At 35.9% G+C, this 24097-nt stretch overlaps 1 protein-coding gene across 5 annotated transcripts in view; it reads right to left on the bottom strand.

Annotated features, from left to right (window-relative positions):
- Znf385b (zinc finger protein 385B) overlaps nt 1-24097 on the bottom strand; it is a 299896-nt gene that overhangs the window by 70158 nt on the left and 205641 nt on the right. For all 5 annotated transcript variants that reach the window (XM_033756310.1, XM_033756309.1, XM_010636790.2 and 2 more), the window contains one exon: nt 20048-20190. In XM_033756310.1, the coding sequence (XP_033612201.1) occupies nt 20048-20190 (143 nt within the window). The remainder of the gene's footprint in view (nt 1-20047; nt 20191-24097) is intronic.

Here is a 24097-nt window from a genome sequence, read left to right as displayed (position 1 = left end):
TTGAATAGACAGTACATCTATTGAATTGGAGTCTGGAAAAAGAAGTTGACATTAGAGGCACGAGAAGGCACCAGCAGGTCTGTTTCCTCTGCCCTGCTCCTGTTTCAGATCCCCTCCCTTTTTCGACTTGGTCACACTTTAGCAACCAAGATCCTCCCTTTAACAGTGGCAACAGTGTGTCATCTGCCCAGAGGTATTTACTTTTTAATTTCTTTTTCTAGCTGTGTAACAACAATAGACAACATAATAAGATCTGCTCAGATTCACAGAGTTCTTACTTTGTGCCAGGAATGATACCAAGGGATCATCTCATGGAATCTCTGCCATCACACGAGGAAGATATGATTTTTATCCTCCTTTTACAAACTCAAAATCCCCAGCTTTGAGAGATTCTATGATTTATTACCCTGAAATCCAGAAGAGCTGGAGCCAGGATTCAAATGAATTCAGGAGTCTGTCTCATCACTGTTCCCTGCTGCAAGAACCCTGCAAGGGATAAGGGCATCATGTGTGGCCCTGGACTTGGGGATAAAAGCGTGAGCGCTCTGGAGCTGCTGCAGCCTGCAGCTGCCTGTGCATATGGGCTGCGCAAATGGGCTACGTGGTGCTTAAGTAACAGTCTTCTGGAGAAGCGAGACTGGGTCTTCTCTTTCTGACCCATTTCTGCTATTCTTATGATAAAGCTATTTTTTCTTTGCATCTTCAGGAAAGTCGTATATAAAACTTTGCACTGTTCTCTCCTCTTTCCCCCACTCTAACTGTTCAGTTTGCACACAAGACAAAAAAAAAAAAAAAGGTTCTAGAAATACTTAGAGACCACGCGTTAGCAGGCGGCAGCAGTCCTCATTTGCACCTGTCTTTGATGAGCTGTGAAGAGGACCTTGGCTACTAAACGCTGAGGGCTTGAGGGAAGTTTGGCCAAGCGCCAACTTTTTAAGTGTCGTATTACCCTATTGTAGTAGTACAAAACCAGTAACTAGTGCATCCCTTCTTTTGTCAATATCAGACTTATAAAAAAAATGTGACAGTAGGATTTCATTAGAACTACAGATATTCATAAGGCAACATGTTTAAAAGTGATAGCTATTGTTACTGAAGAGCTATATTTCTCGAAAGTTACTTCAGAAGTTTTACCTTTCATATTTGAATGTGGTGACCACATATCTTTATGTTAATGTTTTATTTTCTTGAAATCCTTGAAGACTTCAATAGACAAAACAGGCGCAGTTATGACAAAGACAAATTTCTCCTCTCAAAGATCAAGAAATATGGATGATTGAATATTGTCAACAGCATTAGTTCAGCCACTCAATTTTGTACTATTTTGGATTTCAAATCCGAAGACTCAATAAAAAGAAACCACATGGAACGTTTCAGCACTGTAGTCTACAGTGAGGCTTGCATTTCTGCATCTGGAATGTGTGAAGGCTGACACCTGCCATACTGACACCACCTCTCCTACCAGAGCACTAGGTGGGGCGTCTGCCTGAATGCCGTCAAAGCTGCCGAAAGGCAGACAAATCACATGTCACTCACTGCTGATTAAAGCAAGAGTCAAATATTTTGAAAGGTGCTTCCCCCATGAATTCCTAGCTCTTTGTTGAAATCACAGTTGGCCATGCCTTGAAAACATCAACAATGGCTCTGCCTTCTGTGGATACCATTACCCTGCACAATGTCAACCAGGCATTCAGAACTGGGATAGAGGATAAGATGACACAATGTGACTGCAGAATATAAAACACAAGCTATACCTAAGTACCTGACCCAATAAAATTATTATTATTATTATTATTATTATTATTACTAGTACAACTAATTTGTCGACATGTTGTGGGCTTCCCAGTATTCTGAGACCGGTTGACGATTGCTGTAGAAATTAAGTGCAACCCAGTGGCAAAGCCTTCCTTGTAGAAGTCAACATTCACTGTAGAACAGAAGTAGGTCAGTGAGGTGGCCTGTTGGACTATAGCACAGATTAGTACTTTATTTTGATTTTTCTGTTACAGAAATTAATTTAGAAAGCTTCATCTCTTTCAAATTCCGTATTGTCAAGTCATCTTTGGAAAGCTCTGAGATTCATCAAGCAAGAGGTGTGTATTCCAATGACAAAAGATACTAGATTAAGGAAAAATAATCCTTGATTTAGTCTGAAGATCTGTTTTGAAAAGAAGACTAAAGCCTACACTTCCTAGTTGCTTTTCTGGAGAAATTCCATCTGGGTTTAATTTTTTGGAAGAACCCCTGCAAAAATTCAGAATGTTAAGAGATTGGTGTCTCTGCCATCTTCTTTCTAAGTCATTCTGATAGTAAAGGACTTAGTACTCTTTTCGGTTTTACAATGTTTAGAGGTTAAACATTTTATATAAACATTTTATTTAAAGCTGGCTCCTTAGCTTTCAGAGCAGTCTATAAGGTATTTGCTGAGGATTTTCTTCAACTACCAAGTACCAAGACAACAAATGATCTCAGAACCACCACCATCATTAAGTTTCCAAGAAGAAAGGGTTACAAGCCTGCATTTGGAAGTTCTCTAAGTATAAGTGCTAAATGTCAGACGCATCTCCCCTGGAGGTCTTCTTAGTGGGTTTCCATAGAGTATGGCTGCAGTTGGTTTTGTGTTTAGTGAATAGCAAAATAACCCTTTCATTTTAAAAGTAAACACATATTTTGTCTATGATTTAACAGGTGTTTGTGAAGATGTGATAGCAAAATAATACTTTTCATCTTTAATGTTTTTAGAACTTTAAATTGTCAACAAATGGTGAAAGCCAAAAACCTAAAAGCCAATAGATGATTTTTACCATATCCCTTTCTTTAGGAGAAATCCAGTAATTCTTTTTACATATAATTTTTAAACTGCTCTGAGTGGAGAGAATACTTTTCTAAGATTGTTTTCAGACAGTCTTGTTGTGACTTCGTTAATGGGAGATGACATAAGGTTAGATTCCTATATCTCATTGAAGCTGAATGTCTAACTCTGACAATGGATCCTAGTAAGTAATGAACATGCTCAGTACAAATACAAAATATTCCATTTTCCTGGCTGCTCTAGGTGCCTGGTGATTTTCCATGCTGCCAGGGATCAAGAGAGATGTGGCCAAGCTGCAGTTATGCTAGTGGGTAATTTTAAGAAGCCACATCAAAGAGCTTTTTGAAAAGTTCAGTTTAACAAATGAGACTTTTAATTCACTTCTGTCATGGGTATAAGACTTAATTGTATATTCACTCATACCTTGTTGTCACTAACACACAATCACCCAGCAATCTTGTGGGAGTTGATCTCCCTATTTGAGTAAAGCACTGAAGTTCTACTGTGTATGATTCCATACTCAGGTTTAAAATGCATGTGGAAATGTTAATTGGTTAATTTGATGTATTGGGAAGCCCGTACTACCTTTGTCCTTGGTTGCAAACTGCTGCTCTCAATGTAGAGAAAAAGCATTAAGTTAATGAGTTGAATTATGTCTTTAAAGGAAACTTGTGCTTTTACTTGTTTGCTTCTATCCCCGAATAAGCAAATGCTTGTTTGTGATAATCAGAAACCATTAGGAGTGAGAGGTATTTTTCCATCAGGTTGCAAAGAAAATTCTTAAAAGGTTTTCACTTTCTGGTCAAAGCACAAATACAGAGTTGGGATGTCCATAGCCTCTTTCAAAGACACTGTGACAAAGGTTTTACATAATATGCTAGATGCTCGTTGGAAAGAATGTGAAAAAAGTTACACAGCTTTTAAGGAAGAAGACTACCTGGAATATTTCAGGGAATTTATAAGAATTTATCTCTACAACAAATTTTAATATCCCAGGAAAAGAAATAAAATGATAGTAAACACCATTAATATTTTTAGTCTGTGAAGAAGTTACTATCCTCTAAGTCTTTTTTTTCTTTTTCTTTTTTTTAAATTTTTTAGTTTATTGGTACATTTAAGGTATACAGTACAGTTACATTCATCATCGGGATCTTGTACCTTTACATGACAGGTCTTGGTTCTAATTTTTTCCCCTTGTCCCTGCCCTCCCTTCACCCCCTCCTCTCCTCCCCATTTACAAACTCTTTATTTCCTTTTTTTTCATTTTCTCATTTTTTTCTTTTCCCTTATTCCCTTTCCCCTACCCTTCCCACTTTCCCTACACCTTTAGTCCTTTTATTCCTATTTCACATTGTCAATTATCTCATTAGGATCTTATGTACTATTATAGTTCTTAACAACATATATTAAAACATTTTAAAGGCTCAAGACATACAAGAGGTGATTGAAAAATATGGTGAATGTTTGAATTTAAATATATTTTATTACAGAAAATACGTATTGCCATTTATTCCCTCAAAATACCTCCCCTCATTTCTAACACACTTTTCTCACTCTTCTTGCCAATTTTTGAAGCAGTTCTGCAAGTCTTTTTTTCACGAACATCTTCATGACTTATGCTAAAAAAAAAAAAAAACAGTGCACGCTGCTGCCAAAAGTCATCTAATGTAACGTTACAGTGCATTCTCTTCCACCCTATTCACTGGATCTGGCACTGTGCAACTTCGGCTCTTTCCCTTGGTCAAAATGAGCTGGAAAGGTAAGTGTTTTGAATAGATTTAGGACATCGAGGCAGCCACAGTAGTGCAAATAAAGACATGAAAAATGACTTCCAGAACTGTTTCAGTAAGTGGCAATAACAACAAGAGAAATGCGTTTGAAGTGAGGAAGGGTATTTGAGGAGGATTAATGGCAATGAGTATTTTACTGTAATATTTTTTCTAATTTAAACATACATTTTTCAATCATAAATTATATAGATGACAACGAACTACATGACCCAAAGACAATTGCCAGCAAAGATGGTTGAAAATTTACTGTTCTCTGTGATAGGAAGAGGAAGCAGATTCACCAATAGAAAAAAAATAAATGGGTTGGATGCTCCCCATGTTATTCAGTATGTACCTTGCCTCCTTAGGGTAAAATAAAACAAGAAATAAATTATTTCAGGAAGAAAAACTAAAGAATAGTTTTTCGATAGATGTACAAAATATTAAATAGCATCAATATCCTCTTAAGGGTAGAACGTGTGTATAGTTGCTTTATGAAATTATTTGAAGAGATTCATCCTAAAGTTTGGAAGGGCAGGACAAATATCTGAGAAAGAAGATGATTCCCCTCAGTTCTTGGCCCTTTTCTTTTTTTCTTTTAAAAATAATGATTTGCAAATGACCCCTCAAATATCCCAACAGCTGAATTGCCGTGACATAAAATTCAGTGCCAGAAATATCTTTTTAAAAAAAAATAAAGTTACTTATTTTTTTAGAAGAAAAACATGGTGTACAACTAACCAAAGGCTACAAGCTGATACTTACGATGTAGTTTAAAAACAATCAGAGCTAAGTCTCCAAATACAAGTAAATGAATGAGACTATGTTTTCTCTTCTGGTAATTTGGCCAAAAAATATTACAAGGGGTTTCCAAAAGACTAGGAAAGTTATAAGCTTTCTTGATTTAAAAATTAATACACCTGGTGAAAAGCCAAATGCATTAAATGTTATCTTTTCAAAACCATTTGCCAATGCTAAATTTGAAATGCTGTTCAGTAACTAATCAGATATATTCCGATGTTGAGGCCCATGACACAAATTAAAAAGGTATAAGGTGAAAAGAAAAACCTCACCAGGGGAAGGAAGTACAAAAACAGAAACTGGAGCCTTTCTGGATATATGCTTAATCTTGCAAAGCACAATGGAAATGAAATATTTTCCTCCCAAATGGAGAACTCATTTCTTACTCTTGCACTAAGAAGAAGATGATAAGTGGGAGTCAGCAAGGATGTGTTCATTAAGTCCTGGAAACATTTACTAATAAAAACATTTTTTGAAACAGAGAACTGGAGGGGCTGTAGGCAAATCAACAAATATGCAACGCTCTTAAGCATCTTGGACTCCGTCCTCATACCACTCACTACACAGAGGTGAAACCTGGAGGATCATCTACATTTTCAAACTTGTTACTTTATTTGCTTCAGTTTGAGCCTGAGAATGCCCTACCTAAGCAGAGTTCTAACTGGAAATTCAATTCAATGAAACTCTGAAAACTAAGCTCTGGTTGAAGTAGGAGGTCAGACCTTAGATTCATCAGCTTGATATTAGTGCAACTTTCTCACCTGGAAAATAAGAGACTTTGAGAATTTTAGGGACTTTTTCGAGCCTCCTCGAGTAAGATTAGAACCCAGATTTTCCACGATAGTCAATAGAGTTATTAAATGGAAATATAAGGGGTGCAGTTGAATTTGAAAGTTATTTGGGCCAGGGATTTAGCCCAGTGGCACTCCAGCTACCTGGTAAGCTCAAGGTCCTGAGTTTGATCCCTGGTACCGGAAAAAAGAAAGGAAGTTATTTATTTATTTATTGGTACTGGGGATTGAAAGTGGTGTGTTGCACAGGTCTAAACATATACCCTACCACTGGGCCAAACTCCCAGACCTAAATATGAATTTTAGATAAATAACAAATAATGTTTTACTATAAGAATGTGCAAGCATTTATCCTGTATGTTATCTAGTCTCCCTCCTTGACTTCCATCCAAGGACATCACACTCTGTGTTGATTCTATTACTCTTCCTTTTTGTAGGCTTCACCTTGTCCCATTTAATGTTTTATGGATTTAATTAGCAAGGTGGTCCATGAGTGGTTCTGTGGATGTTGGATAAAAAAAATCATTTTGCATCATTGTCCATTTTGCTATTAGCCTTTTGTGCAGATATATACATGTGTACATATCAGAGAAGACATTTTGGTTCAAGTTTGTTTCTATATTTATAGTGTAAAAATGCAATAGTTGTAAAGTAAAATAAAGAGCTATAATAAAATGCTTCACTTTACTTTCTACAGTGATAATTGCTTTATTGAATAAAGTTCTGTTAATGGTACAGCTTGACATTTAACATTTGCCCATTTGATTTATAATAATTTTTATGTGACTGCAAAGAGGCTGTAGTTTAAAGCAAAAGTAGTTTTAAAATGAACCGTCTTCATTTTCTTTTGAATTTGTAAGAAAATGTAGTCACATCCAGCTGAAACTACTTTATCTATCAAATTTATTTCAAATAGACACAGAGCTCTCTTTATGTTTTAAATAAAGCCACACAAAAAAAGAAAAATAAGAGAAAGGGAATACAGTAAAGTTATCAAGTTGAAAATGCATCCATTTTGCTTATATTTTGGCCATGGGTATAGTATCAAGATTTCCTAACCAAAGAAGGGAGAGAAACTTACATGAACCATATAATAAGTTGTCATGAAACACACCAAATCTCTCAGGAACATTCACAAAGTGACTTTATGTTATAAGGCAAAAAGGCATTTGCATTTATAATCTATCCATTCCTGTGAAGATTTTCAGAAACGTTCCTGAAATATTCCTTATTTTCTGAAATTTAATCTATCAGAATAGTTGGCCTTTCAGTTCACTACACTCATTTGATATTTTCATTCACCCCTCTGCCTCTATACAGCCTCTAGTATTTTTGCTAACATGGACAAATACCTATATCTCGTAACATGAGACAGTGATATGTTACTGTATTTAATTAGTCAGGAATCATCATACTTCTGCCAAACAACAGAACAGCATCACAATATCAATCGTTGATAGATATCAAAACATGACAGTTTGACTAGCCTTCGCAAAGCTGGGGTTAAAAGCTGTCCTCTGAAATCAATCATGCTCTCTGCAGAGAAGAATATTTCAGTGATGTGAAAGCTGAAATGGAGACTATAATCTTTTGTGATTACCCTCAAGGCCAAAGTGAATGAAAGAAGGAAAGTCTATGAATTGCTGATAATTTCCTGTGATGACTGACTCCCAGGAAATTCCGATATCACCCTGGCACTGTAACAAAAGGACTGTTCCCCAGACGTGTAGCTTCAAAGAACACATCTGGGGGTCACAATGCTTCTTCAGAAACTACTCATCCATTACTGGGCCAGGCCTGTGAGGCAGCCACTCTCTCTGAAGACAATAGACAGTCTGATTGCACATGGACTGAGGCTATGTGGTAAAGGTTCTAGAAAGTTCTTTTCTGAAGGAACTGATATAAAATGTATTCATTTTAACTCCCTCCCAGAAGTCTAAAGACTAATACATTTTTCTGCTTTTCCTAATAGCTTTGGATTTATAAATGACTAGTATAATTAAAAAACTTTTATTTAGGTTGATATTTTTATTATGAGAAATAAGTTTTTACATATATTTATGTACTCCCAAAATCTATATTATACTATAGAAAACTACTTAGATGCCATTCCTCAGAGTACAGGTTAAGAGGGTCCTTCTCATACAAATGGCAATTTAAATCCAGAAGAAAGGTGTGTAAAGGCATGTTGAGTAATGGGAGATATGTGAATCAAAAGAACAAAGAACTTTGGGAATAAATTTCCATTATAAATACCTGAAGGATAATTTGATAGGTTGGCCTCTATGACCAAACAAGATATTTTCTTCGTTCAACTTTGGTAATTCATATGTATTTAGAAATCAGTCCATTTCTTCTGTTTTCAATTTTATGGGTGTATAGGTATTGATGATCCTCTGGATTTCTGCTGGATCTTTTGTAATTTCATCCTTCTCATTCCTAATTGCATGGATTTGGGCCTTTTCTTTCCTTTTTTTTAGAAGGTTGGCTAAGGATTTGTCAATTTTATTCTTTCAAAGAATTGTTTTGTTGATTTTTTTTTGTAACGTTTCCTTTCACTCTGTTGTATTGATTTCTGCTCTGATCTTTATAATTTCCTCCCTTGTATGAGCTTTGGGTTTGTTTTGATCTTCTTTTTCTAGAAGATTGAGGTTCAGTATTAGGTTGTTTATTTGACTTCACTCTGTCTTCCTAATATGGGTATTCATGGCTATGAATTTCCCTTGTAAGACTACTTTCATTAAGTCCCATAAATTCTGATATGTTGTATTGGCATTGTCATTTAATTATAGAAATTGTCTAATTTCTTCTTTAATTTCCTCTGTGACCCATTAGTTGTTCAGGAGGGCATTGTTCAATTTCCATGTGTTTATGAAGTTCCTATGATTTCTTTTGCTATTGATTTCTTTTTTGTTTTTTTTGTTTTTGGCTTGTTTGTTTGGGTACTGAGGATCAAACTTGGGCTCTTGCTCTTGTGAGACAGGCGGTGGAACAACTGAGCCAAATCCCTGGCCCTGATGTTGATTTCTAATTTCATTGCACTAAGGTCTGATAATATACAGGGGTTAACTTTAACGCCTTTGCATTTGCTTAAACTTGTTCTATGAGCAAGTATGCGGTCTATTTTTTGAGAATGACCCATGTGTAGCTAAAAATAATGTGTATTCTGATGTTGTGGCATGGAATACTCTGTAAACATCTGTTAAATCCATTTGTTCAAGAGTTTGGTTGAGTTGTAGTATTCCATTGCTGATTTTTTGCCTAGTTGCTCTGTCTGTGACAGTGGAGTATTAAAGGTGCCCCACTACTCTTGTATTAGTGCTTATTTGATTTTTCGTGTCTGTTAATATTTGTTTTATACAGCTGGGTACACTAGTATTTGGTGCATATATATTGATGGTTGTCATCCTGTCCTCTTGGATTGTTCCCTTTACAAGGATGTAGGGACCTTCTTCATCTCTCTTAGTCTTGGCTTGAAATCCATTTTGTCTGCAAATAGGATAGTTACTCCTGTCCTGTCACATGGAATATCATTTTCCATCCTTTAACTTTCAGTCTATGAATTTCTTTTTGAACTAAGTGTCTTTTTTCTTTTCATTTCTTTTTCTTTTTCTTTTTTTTTTGTAGTACTGGGGATTTCTGCTAGTCTATTTCTTTTGATTGGTGAATTGAGACCATTAACATTTGACAGTTATAACTGATGTGTATTAAAATATTTTCTTAGTAGCCATTTTAACCTAGTTGCAGGTTGATTAATGAATGTGTGAATAAAAGGTTTCTGTTTGGAAACCAACAGTATTTAAAAAATAAAATATCATTATGTCTTAGGATTGAGTGACAGTGTGTCATAGGGTATGAAGTTCTCAGGTTAAAATATCTTTGCATCTTAAAACTAAATATCACTGCAGGAATACAGGGAATAATAGAATCCAATCAAACTGGTTGTGGTTATTTCCAACCTCTGCTCAATATATCCTTTGTTCAGCCTGCTCTAAATTCATTTGCGGCTTCACTTTATTGCTTCAGGCAGGAAAGTGATCTTTACGTATGCCCTAATACTACCTCATTGAACTAGCATAAATTGAACAACTGCTAAATGCCAGACATAACTGCTTTAAATTGAAGTGTTAATTTGGAAGGGGGTGGAGACAGATCTCACTCTGTAATTCAGGCTGGCCTTGAACTCAGTATCTAGCCCAAGCTGGCCTGGAACTCAAGGCAAACCTCTTGCCTCAGCCTCCTAAGTGCTCAAATTACAGGCATGTGTCACCGTGCTCAACTTGGAGTTTTAATTTTTAAACTCAAGGTCTTAGCCATATGTATATCCTTGGCTTTTACCTTTAGAACTGCACCAAGAGAGCCTGAGGTATAAACATAATTTGGCTTAAGGTAGTTAGGAAGAAGAGATCAAAGGCATAGATATATTAGTAAAAAAGTTAATATGACTTTTAAGAATAGACTTTTGCTATTTTGATTCTTTTCATAAACACTTGATGTTTATAACTATTTTAAATTATCAATATAGTATGATGATATATTCATTGCTGATTTTTAGTATATACGCTGCAGAAGTGAACACAACACTGCTTATTTTCACAGGCTCACTAAATTCCATACATTTTCTAAATATTGTCATACCTTCAGTTCCCCATGAATACGATAAATTTGAATTTTCATGATGTAATGATTTAGACTAGGAAGATACTATCATCTCCAGTTTTTAAAATGGGAAATAGCCGGGAATTTAGCTCAGTGGTATCACTGACTGCCTCGCAAGCACGAGGTCCCAAGTTCAATTCCTGGTACAAAGAAAAAAAAAAGGGGGGGAATAGTGGCACTACATGGCCATAGAATATAAGACCAAAGATGGGTCCTCTGACTTCTAATCCAGTGCTGTCCTTGTGAAAAGAAGTGGCTCCTGCTTTGCTTGGGGCATGGTATACACTCAGGCCAGGCAGGAGCGTGAGAGGCTGACTCTGAAAACAGGCAAGTGGAGTGAGCTCTCACAGGTCAGCCAGACTCTCCAAAAAGCCTTTAGGAGGAGGTGGGACACAACTGATGAATGACTGACCGACTGACTAACTACATAACCAAATAAATGTCACCACCTCCTTTAGAAGATAAGAACTTCAGAAGCATTCCACTTGATAATGGCTATAAGTAATCATTTTAGACCCAATAGCTTCAGCTCATTTTTGGGAAAAGGAGATTTTTCCAGATTTGTTTATATTATTATGACAGTCAACCATTGTATTTTTATATATGATTGAAATTGGGTGTCTACATAAGAAAAGAAAAAAAATAAAGAAATTAGACGTAGATTTCTTTAATTGTTGAAAAAAATTTAAAACTTCTGTTATGTGTAACTCATAACTCTGTAAGAGAGGTAATATATATTTTTCCTCTTTACGACTCAGATTTTTAGAAAAATTGTGTTCACAATATGAGAAAACAAGTATAAGACGGACAAATGTATCTTCTAAGCAGAATATACTGTAAAAGAGGATTTTCACCTTAACTTCAGGAGTAACAAAGATTTATTGCGTAATTAAAAAATATGTCCCACATGAATAACCTGTGAGAAGTTTGCACATTTAAATTCAAGATAGGTTACAGTGGAAGCCAGCCCTTTCTTGTCTGATATTTGGGAGTTTTGTTTTTCCTTTTCAGTCCTAGGGATATGTATTGGAAGAAATTAGAAGAATGGATTATATTCTTCAACCTTCTGATTTGCAAATGGGATTTGCAATGATACAGTTACCCTACTTTATATATGGGTACACATTAAAAGAATTAATGTAGAAAGTCTTCAAAACATGCTAATGCCCTGTGATAGCAGAATTCCATGAAATCAAAGTATCATTTCTACAATTTATGCTTTTTAAAAATTTTATTACAAGCACAAGAACATGAAAGGAAAGCTAAGAAAGCTTAACGTGAAAGCTAAATGTCTGAAAAAAGTATTTTTCCAAGATTCCTACTGAGCTCTGTGAACATGTTGAAACTTCACAGATTGCTAAACAGCACTCCAATTCATTTTTAGTACCCTCAGTGCAACCATAAAAGCAAGGGACTGGAATATTCCACAGCATGTCCCCTATCCACAAAGACACTTAAAACTTAATTCTGAACTCAAGAACTCAGAAGGAGAAAAAAAAAAGTCTGTTATAGGATGTGTTCTCAAGCTTCTAATAAAAGCTATTCAGGGGCCATCACTATCAATTAACATTTATAGAGTAACCAATTTAGAATACCTATTCTAGCCTTGAGGGAATGTTTTATACAATAATATTTTGCTATTTTTTATATTTGTGGTGCTCTCTTACTTTCTCAAAGGCATATGAAGGCTTGGTCACTGAGGCAAGTTAAGAATAAGGCTGGAAGTTTCTTCTTTTTTAAGTTAACTGGAGATTTGTTAAGAATATGAACTAAAAATAAGATAAAAACATGAAGAAGAAGACATAGACACTTTTTCCATGTTGACTTTACTCTTGAAAAATGCTGACCTGGGGCAGTGCCAACACTGAAGACCTGCTTGCCAGAAAACCTGCTGAACCCTCCAAGTACACATAATCCTTGAAATTCTAGCACTGAAGATGAGGCCTCAGAGACATGGGAAGTTGACACTAGGATAACGAAGGGGACACAACAGAGGACACAGTGTGGTGGGTCTTTAGATGTCTATCTTCACAGCTCCTCAAACTTGTCCCTTAGGTCATCCCTTACTCCATCAGGGTCTTAAGCTGATGTTCCTTGGTGGCTTGTATCAGCTGACTTGACTGTTTACTAGGAACAGAATTCTCCATTATGTTATGTGAATCATATAAGAGGAGGGAGTAATACCCATCATTCAGTGAGAAACTTCTGTCTTATTTGTCACTACAACCTCTCCTTACTAAAATGACAGGAACAGGTAGACATGCCATAAGTGGTGGTGAATGATTTTTTTTTCCTACATGCCCTAAGGAAATATTTTATTAGAGAAAGAAAACCCATTTTACAAACATGCATTTATACATACATGCCATACAAATAATATCTGTGTGTTCGAAGGGAGGTTCAAGGATACACAGAGAACAGGGAGATTTGAACACAAAGATAAATGTTGAGGGTTTTTCAGTAAGGCAATGGATATGAGTTAAATGAAAAAAGGACATGTTTGTGGTGCAAAGGGAGAGAGAAACAACAGTATAGATGGTCACTATGTAGTTTTTTTTCTCCCAAAATTGTATTTATATATTTTTCTCTGAAAACTTAAGATATAAAGTTTTCCAGGCATAAAAATTTATGCTTAAGTATTTGTACAAAATCTTTGTCAGGTTTGTATCACATTTCAAAGACTTTTTTTTATAACTGCTTTTTCTAATGACCCAGTTAGTACCACTGTTGACTTAAATTATCCCCATAGGGGCCCAAGAGTTTCTACCTCTTTTAAGTGAATTGGAGTAGCTACGAAAATTTTTATCTCAGCATATCTAATACTACACCATCCCTCAGAATGCACAAAGGAGGATGATCCTACAATATATTTTAAAGCATATCATAAAAAATAAAAATTCAACCATACTTTCTTTTTCATTTGGCTGGGATAATGTGTCAATACAAGTAAAGTCAGTTGGACACATCAGCCTCTAAGATTACAACTTTTTAATGACTGCAAGCACTGTTAGAGTAAAAAAGAAGACTGAAAGAACAAAGTCACACTTGGGTTACATCAGCAGAGTTAAGTATTCTGCTTTAAAAAATAAAAAATAAATATGTGTTTGAATGTTTCAGGACATTACTAAATACAGTAAAGGTACTAAAGACAGATAAAAAATTTAAATATCCTTGCTTACTCTGTTTCCTTAAAATAACATTTCATGAGAAAAACAGCATAAATTAACAACAAAGTAAATGTGATTTTGATTTCTATTTTTAGACCTCTTTGATAAATATTTTATTTCTATTATAACAAAGATAAAATTTAAATGTTCATCGACACTCCCAAAGTATGAAGGATTCAGAATTTCAGATGCTATAGAATGATAAAGTAGATGATAGTCATTTAATTATTTCACATTCTGTCATGATGACTCAAAGAGCTATATAATGAATGGTTTGAGACTTTATACTTGTTTGTTCGTGTGTTAGGAAAAAAATAATTGTAAGGCAGGTAGTAAAAACCTGATCAGTTTTCACAAAAATATGTTTATTGAGCCTTTTGTAATTAAACAGCAGTGATCTCCCTTGTGCTTTCCCAGTGCAGTTGCAAAAACATGGCAGGGCTAACAAAGATATTTCAAATAAATAGGCTCATAAAATACCTGCCAATCAACAGAGATGTTGACAGGTGATTGTGGCCCCAAGGTGGCTTTTCATTATATCCAAGTCTCTGGAGAGTTATACAAACACATATGTGCCTGAACGCAAAAAGGAGCTTCCAAGAAATTTTACCTACGTATTGTTACATATATCATAAAGGTTGGGTGTGTATCATAATTGGCTTGAGACACTGTAACAAAATACCATAGGCACATTCTTCCCGTGTCTTCATGTAGCAAAGAGAGAGACACAGAAAACCCTTTCGTGTCTCTTCTTATAAAAACACTAATGCCATCATGAAGGCTCTATCCTCATGACCTTTTCTAACCCGATTATCTTCCAAAATCACCACACTCGTGGTAGAGCTAGAGTAACACATGAATTTTGGGGGGTCCTATCCAGTATGCCCATGAGTGTGTCTTCTAAATGAACTTATTTCATCACACTAATATTACCCACTTTGGTAAGTATACAATTTATTTCAATTCTGAAGAACTCTCTTCTTAAAGGGAACTAAAAATCAAGAATTATCATGGTTGTTTGTGAATGAAGATGGAAATTGGATCCACAGTAAAAGAGATAGGAGATTCTTATTCTAATGGAAGAAACAATTTGGCAGCTTCCAAAATGTTATAATTATTAAAGGCTGATCATGGAGCACATAGAGAAGTTAAAGTAAAATTAATAACAATGAAAATAGCTCTACTTACTGGTATATAAAAACATTTTCTTTCTGGTGTTGCCTGAAAACCAAAAAGTTCAGAAACTATTTTAACTTTTCTGCAGTTTCTTGGTCTTACCTCTTTCAAGTATATTTTTCTTACAGCCTTCTTCGGCACAAAAGTATTTTTGTTTTATTTATCATGTTTTCCAAACCTAAGATCCGTTAGTACATGTAGTATATTTTCAATAAAATCCAGTAGCTAACAATTTTGTTTTAAAACTAAATACTCTCAATAATAGGGCCCAAGACAAGGAACACAGTAAATGACTGCCAAAGTCTCCACCTTATTTCTACGAAAAAGCTGCAACTACAGCTGGGGAAAAATTTGTAACTAATTATTTCCTTTACAGTAAAAAAGATGACAGTTATTAAAGAAATAAAGATGAAAGTAAAAACTTGGGCTTATCACTTGGTACTTAGACGGGGCTCAGAAATATTGATAAAATATTCCCTTTGCTGGGGGAGCATGGACACTGAAAATAAAGCAATGAAGGCCCTTTCCTTTATACTTTTTTTGCTTCTTTCCTTCAGAAAAGTTGACACTTGTACCAGACATGGATAATACATAGCTCTTGTCCTCAGGGAACGCACGTTCTAGTGTCAAAGACCGGCAATTGTGATAATCAGATAAATAGACTATGGAGGGAGCACAGCTATCATTGAATTAATCTGTGGCTTTTGAAGCTCAGAGACTGAGACTTAGTACAGACATAGAGAGTCATAGAAGATCCCAGGACGAAAAGGACATTTAACTTGAACTGCAGATGACCAAGGGTGGGAGGAAGGGTGGTGGTGGTAGAAGTCAGGGTTAATGGGCAGCCGGGCAGAGAAGCCTATGAGGCTTGAGATATAAAAGCTAAGATCTTCAACAATTTTATACTTGGGTTTTCACTCTCTTTTTCTTATAAATGTCTGAAAACAGTGCTTCCATAGAGTACAGAGTCAACAGCGTATCGCTGCAGCGCTGCATGTCGACAGAAGCCTTCCGTATTGTGTTTCTTTGTGATTCTGTTTGGACAGTGTCTCAATTGCTTATCCCTCACACACAGCGCCGAGAAAGGCTTTTCAGATGTGGAGGATGAGGCAAGGCAACAACTAAATGAATGCCGCGAAGCGTGCTTTTTTTTCATTACATAAATTAGAACAGACACCTATTCTATTTGGGGATATGACAATTTCATTTCAATTCTTCTTTCTCGTGTAATGTCATCCCACTCTACTACAGAAACAAAGAGGAAACCACTACTTTAGATATTTTTAAAGTTTTATTTAAAGAAAATAGAAAAATTTAAGACCTTTACGGTCTCGGAGCACAGTGTTTTCATTCTTCTGATAATTAAAATAGATCTTATTCCTTATATTTCTATCAGAATTGGTTAAAAATACAATGATATAGTAGAATTCACCTTGTATTTTTGTTTTATTTGCTCTACTGGGCGTCGAACCCAGGTGTGCTCTACCACTGAATTATAACTCCAGGCTTTTTTTCCCCTTTATTTTTATTTTGACAGAGTTTTGCGAAGTTACCCCAGCAGGATTCAAACTTGTGATCCTCCTGCCTCAGCCTCCCAAGTGCTGGGATTACAGGCGCGTGCCATGGCACCTGGCTTCACCTAGGTTTTCAAGGAACAAATGAACTATTAAGTGCAATATACTTTTAAAACTTGCCAATATGAAATTACAGCTGTTTTTCAAACATATTATTTTGCAGGTAACTTTTTGCAGAGGTCTACTTTTAATATTAAAAAATCTTTTTCTACTTAAGGATTCTGCAGAAAATTATTTACCATGCTTCCATAAACAAGAACAAAAGATTTCTGATTGAGCTTTAATCACAAGGAATGAGGTGGGAAATAGTATGAGCCAAAGGCGCTAAGAATGTAAAAAAAAGCCAGAACATGAGTTTCAAAGTTAGAAGACTTTAAGCCTTAGTTTTCCCTTTAGTCTTTTCCTTCTCTGGGCAATAGGAGTAATAACAGTTGCTTCTAAAAATATTTGAAGTCTGAGTCTTCTGAAGGATATAAATCATCACAAGTATATGGCGATCCAATGTAATTATCAATAATAACAAAATAATATTTCCCTAGAAAAATGACTTTCCTAAAATTTCCCTAGGAAATCTACTAAGTTGAGTACTGGAATGGAGAAGCCCATCAGAAAAAGGTTCAGAAGTAAACAAGCTTAGATATCGCATGGTTTCTCTTATGTGAGAAACTCGAAATATAAATAAAGAGCAATAAAAGATGAATAAGAGGAAATGGAGAGAGAGGTCTTTTGCAAAAGGGAAGGGAACCTAGAGTGAGAGGAAGGAAGGAGAGAGTGGAGGGGATGACAAACACGAATTAAAGTGTTGTGTACACGCACCAACTCCCCACCGGGAACGCAGTCCGAACGTACTGCAAACGTGTAGCAATGAAAAGGAAAAATTGAGAAAATGAAATATTTAAAAAAGAAAAATGATCAGAGCAATTTAAATTGCAATTCAAAGTGAAAAATCATAGGTAACCCAATTAATAAGTTCATTTCCTTACAAAATGATAGAGGGCCTTACTTGGGTTGACTTAATTTTTAGTATTTTGCCAGAAGAGCTCTGTGGCTAATTTATGCCTTAGTAAAGACTAATCTGTCGTGTAGCTCTTCACAGTATTTTTCATTGTAACTAAGTAGTATCTTTACTTGAAAATGAAACATTCATTTTCCTCCAAAAAAGAAAAAAAATGAACTACTGTCAATAGAATTGTTCTGTGGGTTTTCTCCAATGTAGTATATCATGGAATTGTTATGTATAATAAACAAACAAGAAAGCACATTAGTTCATCTGTAACTCTCCTGCAACATTATTAAGTTATTATGAAACTACATTTTTCACTTAAAATATTTACTTATAAAAATATTTATGAAAGGATTTCTTCCGTTTTTGTTTTATAGCCCTTAAAAATAGAGATATATGACAGCATTTTGATAACTAAAGAAGTGACTTATAGGATGGTGCTGGTCATCTGATTTCATCTGTGAAAGGCACCTGTGATCGGGGACCCCTAGGTACACACACAATACTTTTACAAGCGGTCCAAAGGGTGGATGCCTGCTGCTTACTGATAGCACTTTCCTCTAAATGAAGGCAATAAGAGTGTGCAGGGCAGAGAATGATGATATTTTCATTTTGTCTTGAATTGTAATGGTTTACTTGAGTCTTTGGAATAGACATGCACGTATTACTTGCATTAAAAAAATACAAACAGGGCCAGGGATTTAGCTTAGTGGTTCCACCACCTGCCTTGCAAGCACAAGGTCCCGAGTTCACTCCCCAGTACCAAAAACAAAACAAAAACAAACAACACAGGAAGGTAACCTACAGAAGGCACCATTTCTGCCTACCCATCTCATTCATGCTGCTTCCTGACAGCCACTGGACTTGTGCAGGGTCTACAAATGATGCCATCCAAGTGTACATTAATCAAAATATGAGTACCAGTAAGCAGTCTAAGAAGTCGAGTTGAAATCAGTTACGTCTGGAATGCATGGCAGACAGAGGAGTCAGCGGGCATGCTTCAGTTCAAGTTCTTTCAAGCTGAGGAAGTGCTTTGGGACTGTCATTCTCACTCCTGCTGGAACAGTGTGGCCAAGGCAGGCGTGATCTATCTTACTGAGCTGCTCCGCTGGACTAGAAATGGCACTCACCTTTTTGAGCCTTTTTTTAAAAAAACTGTTTGATCAGCCTCTGAAAGCCCAAAAATGACAAAAACATTCAACTGCTTACTTGCTAAGTCAAAACCAACTCGCTCTTTAAAAAGGTGGCTGATCTTCTACCCCTTAATTACCTTACAACACTAAGTCCAGAAGGCCTGTTAGCAGATTTTATTTTCAACCCTTGAAGGAAAAATCCTCTTGCTGTTTTCATTTCATACAAAAGATAAGTTTGCAAAAAGGCAACATTTGGCAGGATTTCAGAGGTGCAATGTCTGGTGGTGATGATAATGCAATTCTTTCTTTTGATTATGGCAGCATTTATAATGCTGTCTCATTCATGTAGACCATCATGCCCCAACCGACTACACTTTTCAATTGAACAGACATAAATCACGCAATCACTTGAACTGTTTAGCCTCTCTCCCACTGTAAGTCTGGAATCTGGCTATAGATTGATTTTGTGTGGAATTCTATTTTTGGAAGATGTCATGCTCTACTTGGCAGTCCTGCAAAATGTCTTTCATTCAAATAAAAGGAAGTCGACTTACCTTTTGGGTAATTCACTAATATTTCTCATATGTCTTAAAAGGTATGTCTAAGTTTCATGCAAATAAATACTGTAACTAATCTGTACAATTAAAATGAGTGATTTTTTTTTTCTTTTTGCTAGGATTCAGATTAATATGATTCACAGAGCCCCCAAATAATTGTCTGTGTAAAAGTCACATGCTATCTAAAATACCTCCCAAATAAAAAGACACCCAGGAAGATAAAACCTACAGTCTTTTTATTCTTTTTAGTAGCAAGCAAAAATCAATGTGGCTTAATATCTCTAAATTGCGTTCTTGAGCAGGTATGAACAGCATGCCAGAAATAATATAGGTTCAAAATCCACCGAGAAGTCTATCAACATTGCATAATGCAACAGGTAAAAAGTTATCTGGGAACATATTTGTAAAACAAACACGCGGCTTTTGTGTGGACTAATTCTCAGAGACAAGGCAGCGCATTCCAAAGCACAGTGGAGCTGTATAACTAATGTATGGTTTAATGCTACATACTTTGGAAACAGACTAATCATCTATGGCCTATTTGCAAATGTAGTAAAAGAAAGATTCACGAGGGCACAAATAAAATTTAGAAATCATTTACTCACTGTGTTAAAATTTGGAAAGAGCCCAACAGCAGAACTACTGTCCACTGGAAAAGACATAAATGGTTTGATATCCAGTGAAGGCTGCATCATCAGGGTAGGCGTGCGTACAAGAGCAGGAAGGGTAGTAGTATGACATGTACTGCCTGCCAAGAACAAAACAAAAATGAATTCAGTCTCTTGCTCATATTCATCTCCCTTCCCAACCTACAGTGCAAAAGCAAGACCTCTGAGCTGCAACCTGCAAGTGAGTCACACTGGAAGGAGACAAGTGGCACAGGAGTAGTAAACAGGGAAAAAGGATCTTCTCCCTCATTGCCTGAGACAGTGAGTCAGAACACTTCCAAAGGCTGCCCAACCTTCGGGAGACTCAGTACACAGATTCTACCAGCAGGTGGGGCACAAGGAGCCTGGCCGGGTGTCCAGCCCCTTGCCGCAAAAAAAGGGCGGGGAGCGGTTCCGGGAGAAGAGCAGAGGCGCCTCACGAAGCCAGATGCTCTTCGCTATTCAGACTAAATGGCCAGTATGCACGTTTTATGTAAATCAGAGATAATTAGGGGCTTTTACAAGAGAAAGAAAACTTGGACTCTTACAGTTACTGTCTGCTACCAAAAAAGTTATGACTCATTGTTTTCTTTAAAAATGAGCTGAAAGTTGCCCTTACTTTGAGGGAAATAGGTAGTCTAGACATTGGTTAGTTGGAGAATCTAGAAGGGTGGAATAATGCAGCTTGGCTGTGGACATGGATTTGGGGGATAGACGATAAGACCTTGAATTCACACTCCTGTCTTTCAGTTTTATTTCTAGTGAGTTTTGCCTTGTCATAGAAACTACCCTTTTGGCAGCTATATTAGCTGTCACCTCTTTAGATATCCTGTTAGCACAGGAGTAGGAATTGATCTCCTCCCATAAAAGGCATTCTTCTTTAACCTACAGCTTCCCTAGGAACGAGGAGAGTAACTCTTGGTGCAGGTGACCCTCTGGGAGATAGGCCTTGGCAATTTTTGGTTTTGTTTTTTTAATATGACAGCTTTATTGAGATATAATTCATATATAAGACTTTTACACTTAAAGTCTAAAACTTCAATAACTTTCAGCATATTCAGAGTTGTGCAACCATTTCCACAATTGATTTCAGAACATTTTCATGACCTCTGAGGAAATTCTGTCCCTATTAACAGTCATTCCCCATTTTCTCCCAACATTTCTAGTTCCGGATAACCACAAACTTATTTCCTGTCTCTCTATATTTGTCTATCTTAGACATTTCATTTAAGATAAGTGAAATCATATATTATGTGGTTGTCTGTGACTGGTTTCTTTCATTTGATATGTTTTCAAAATTTATCTATATAGAATGTATCAGAATTGAACATATTATTTATGTCTTTTCAAGGCTAAATAATAGCCTATTGTATGAATACCCCACATTTTGCTTATTTTATCAGTCGGTGGGCACTTGGATTTTTGTTTTCATTTTTGGCTATTATGAATAGTGTTACTATGAACATTACCATGAACATTCATTTACAAAGTTTTGTGTAGACTTATGTTTTCAGTTGTTTCAAACATTGTACCCAAGAGTGCGGTTTGGATATTTATTGGGTCATAAGGTAATAATATGGCTTAGCCTTTTGAGGAATTGTCAGGCTGTTTTTGAAAGCAGCTGAACCTTTTTACATTTCCACCAACAATTATAAGGGTTCCAACTTCTTCTGGTCTGTCTGTATAGAATCACATAATAATTATATGCCTAAAATCCCCTACTGACTTCAAGAAGAAATGAACAGTATGAGAAAATGCTGCAACTATTTAAATTTCCACCATCCTCTCCCACAGTACCCCCAAATCATTACAATTCCTATTTCACTGATACTTTTTTGGTAATGAATTTCTTTAATACACTCTGCATTATATTTCAAATCACTCTAGAAGATTATTGGTGATAGTGTTTAATGGCCTATTGTACCTCTTTTACATTGACCTAAACAGATGCTTGAAGCATTTATCTGTAGCGCAATTCTTAAGTCAGCCCCATCCATTAGGAAATACGGAGTTATTAAAAAAATCAGACAAAAAATCAGTAAAAAATCAGACAAAAGTGTAGATCGTATAGATCATAATTCTTTTTTCCTGATATCCAAGTAAATACCCTGACAGCCTGTTATTCACACAACCATCCTGCATTTAATTACACCTTCCTCTTTTGATTAGGTAATATCACATCCAGGGCTAACTTATGTGCTTGTAGATCCAAGATGATATATTGTGCCAAAACCTCAAATGTTACAGAGGTACCTATTAAAACATATATTTCAAAAGCTTTATTGTAAAATCTTAGCTGAATTGAAAACTAGAGATATTTCTTAGATTGATGGCCTTTTATAATTTATTATTACTAAAATTATTAAAATTCAACTACAAAGAGTAAGTTACACAGAATCTATGTAAACTGCCTATTGAACAAATTTGCAATTGTTTTGCCACTGTCGGTCTTCTGAAGTTCTTTCTCTAAACCTACAAGGGTGACTCTGACAACACTGTGTAATACATGGCCCCAAGGGCCTGGCAAGACTCACTTTGTACTAACAAAGCAAATAGAAGGCAACAGGGAACTTGACAAACGGATTGCTCCATCAACAAAGGTCAGAATGCACAATGTTCCTCCTTACCCAATCAAATCTCTATGCTAATAAAGACAAGGCTTGAGAACTACTTAGCTGCTTCCATTCATTAGCATAAAAAACTTAGCAGCTGTTTACCATTTCATTAGCATTTTAATGACAGATAATTTTCCATGTTAAACACAGATTGTTTTAAAGTACTGGTGGATCTTCTGAATACATATAAACTGTGCTTTTATGAATTCCTTCACCTCAACCTTGCTGTTTTCACTTTTAAAACCTACTTTTAAAATACTGCTTCACTAAGATCGATTGCTTCAAAGAAAGTCTTTGTAAATGGAAATAAATGGAGATATCGTGCCCCCCAGGTTATTTTATGCTTTCATCCTTTTGTCACCTTATTCCAGATTTTACTGTTGCTGTTGCTATTGCTGCTGGGAAACCTTTCTCTTCACCTCTGGGTGCCTGGTAGTCAGTGGGAGTTACAAGCAGAAATTTAGCCAAAATACATTGTACCCTGCAAGAAAATACTTAATTTCTCTAAAAGTCAAATACTTGCTGAGAGGGGAAAAAAAAAAGGTTGGAAATACAAAAAGCAGGCATTTCAATGTGAAAAAGTACCCTTTACATTGCTGTTCTAGTCTCACAGGATAGGACTGACTTTTGTAGAACTATTTGGCAATATTACATAAGACACCTCCTGTATGTTGCTCTGATTCAAAGCATAGGCTATAATCTGATATATATCACAATAAATAAAGTCATGGTAGGACTTTACCTTATTTAATAATAAGATATTTGTTATCACTTAAGGTACATATACTTATCAGTCTCCTTCTACTAAAATTAAATACGCACAAACACAAGTGTGTGTACCCCAAAAATCTGTCATGGTCTTCACCATGGAAATTCCACATGTCCATTTGATTTCCTATATTAATGTAATTAGCCCTTTCCTATAAATTTTATTTTGACGGCAAAACATGTAGAGATGAGAAATTATCTCTTCACTCTCTGAAGTTTCATTCAAATGAACTGACAATAGACAGGATAATAGGAAAAGAAACATACAAATTTATTAATGTGCATAAGCTTTCTGGCCATACAAAATATGAAACTCAGAGGGTCAGATGGTTAAAGCTTAAATAACCTCCAAATGGGAGAGGAAACTGGGAGGTGATTAGGCCAAGTTGTAGATTCTTTTTTAGAAGGGATATGGATGACTCTGGAAAGTCAATGGCTGGGACAAAGTTCTCAGCACTGGGCCAGTTAAGCCAGTTTATTAGAAGATGAGGAGTCGAAATGAATTGCCAATAAAAGCTTTTGTATTAATGAGGCATAATCTCCAAGGTAATCTTTTGGAGCTGTCCTCAGTAGAGTAGGTGAAAAGTCTATCCAGGAACGAGGTCAACTTCTAGTCTCTTTTATT

Source organism: Fukomys damarensis, unplaced genomic scaffold (assembly GCF_012274545.1).
Source record: "Fukomys damarensis isolate Sample0158 unplaced genomic scaffold, DMR_v1.0_HiC HiC_scaffold_26, whole genome shotgun sequence".
NCBI classification, from domain to species: domain Eukaryota; kingdom Metazoa; phylum Chordata; class Mammalia; order Rodentia; family Bathyergidae; genus Fukomys; species Fukomys damarensis.
The sequence above is the reverse complement of the archived record's forward strand: the minus strand, read 5'-3'. Positions and strand labels throughout refer to the sequence as shown.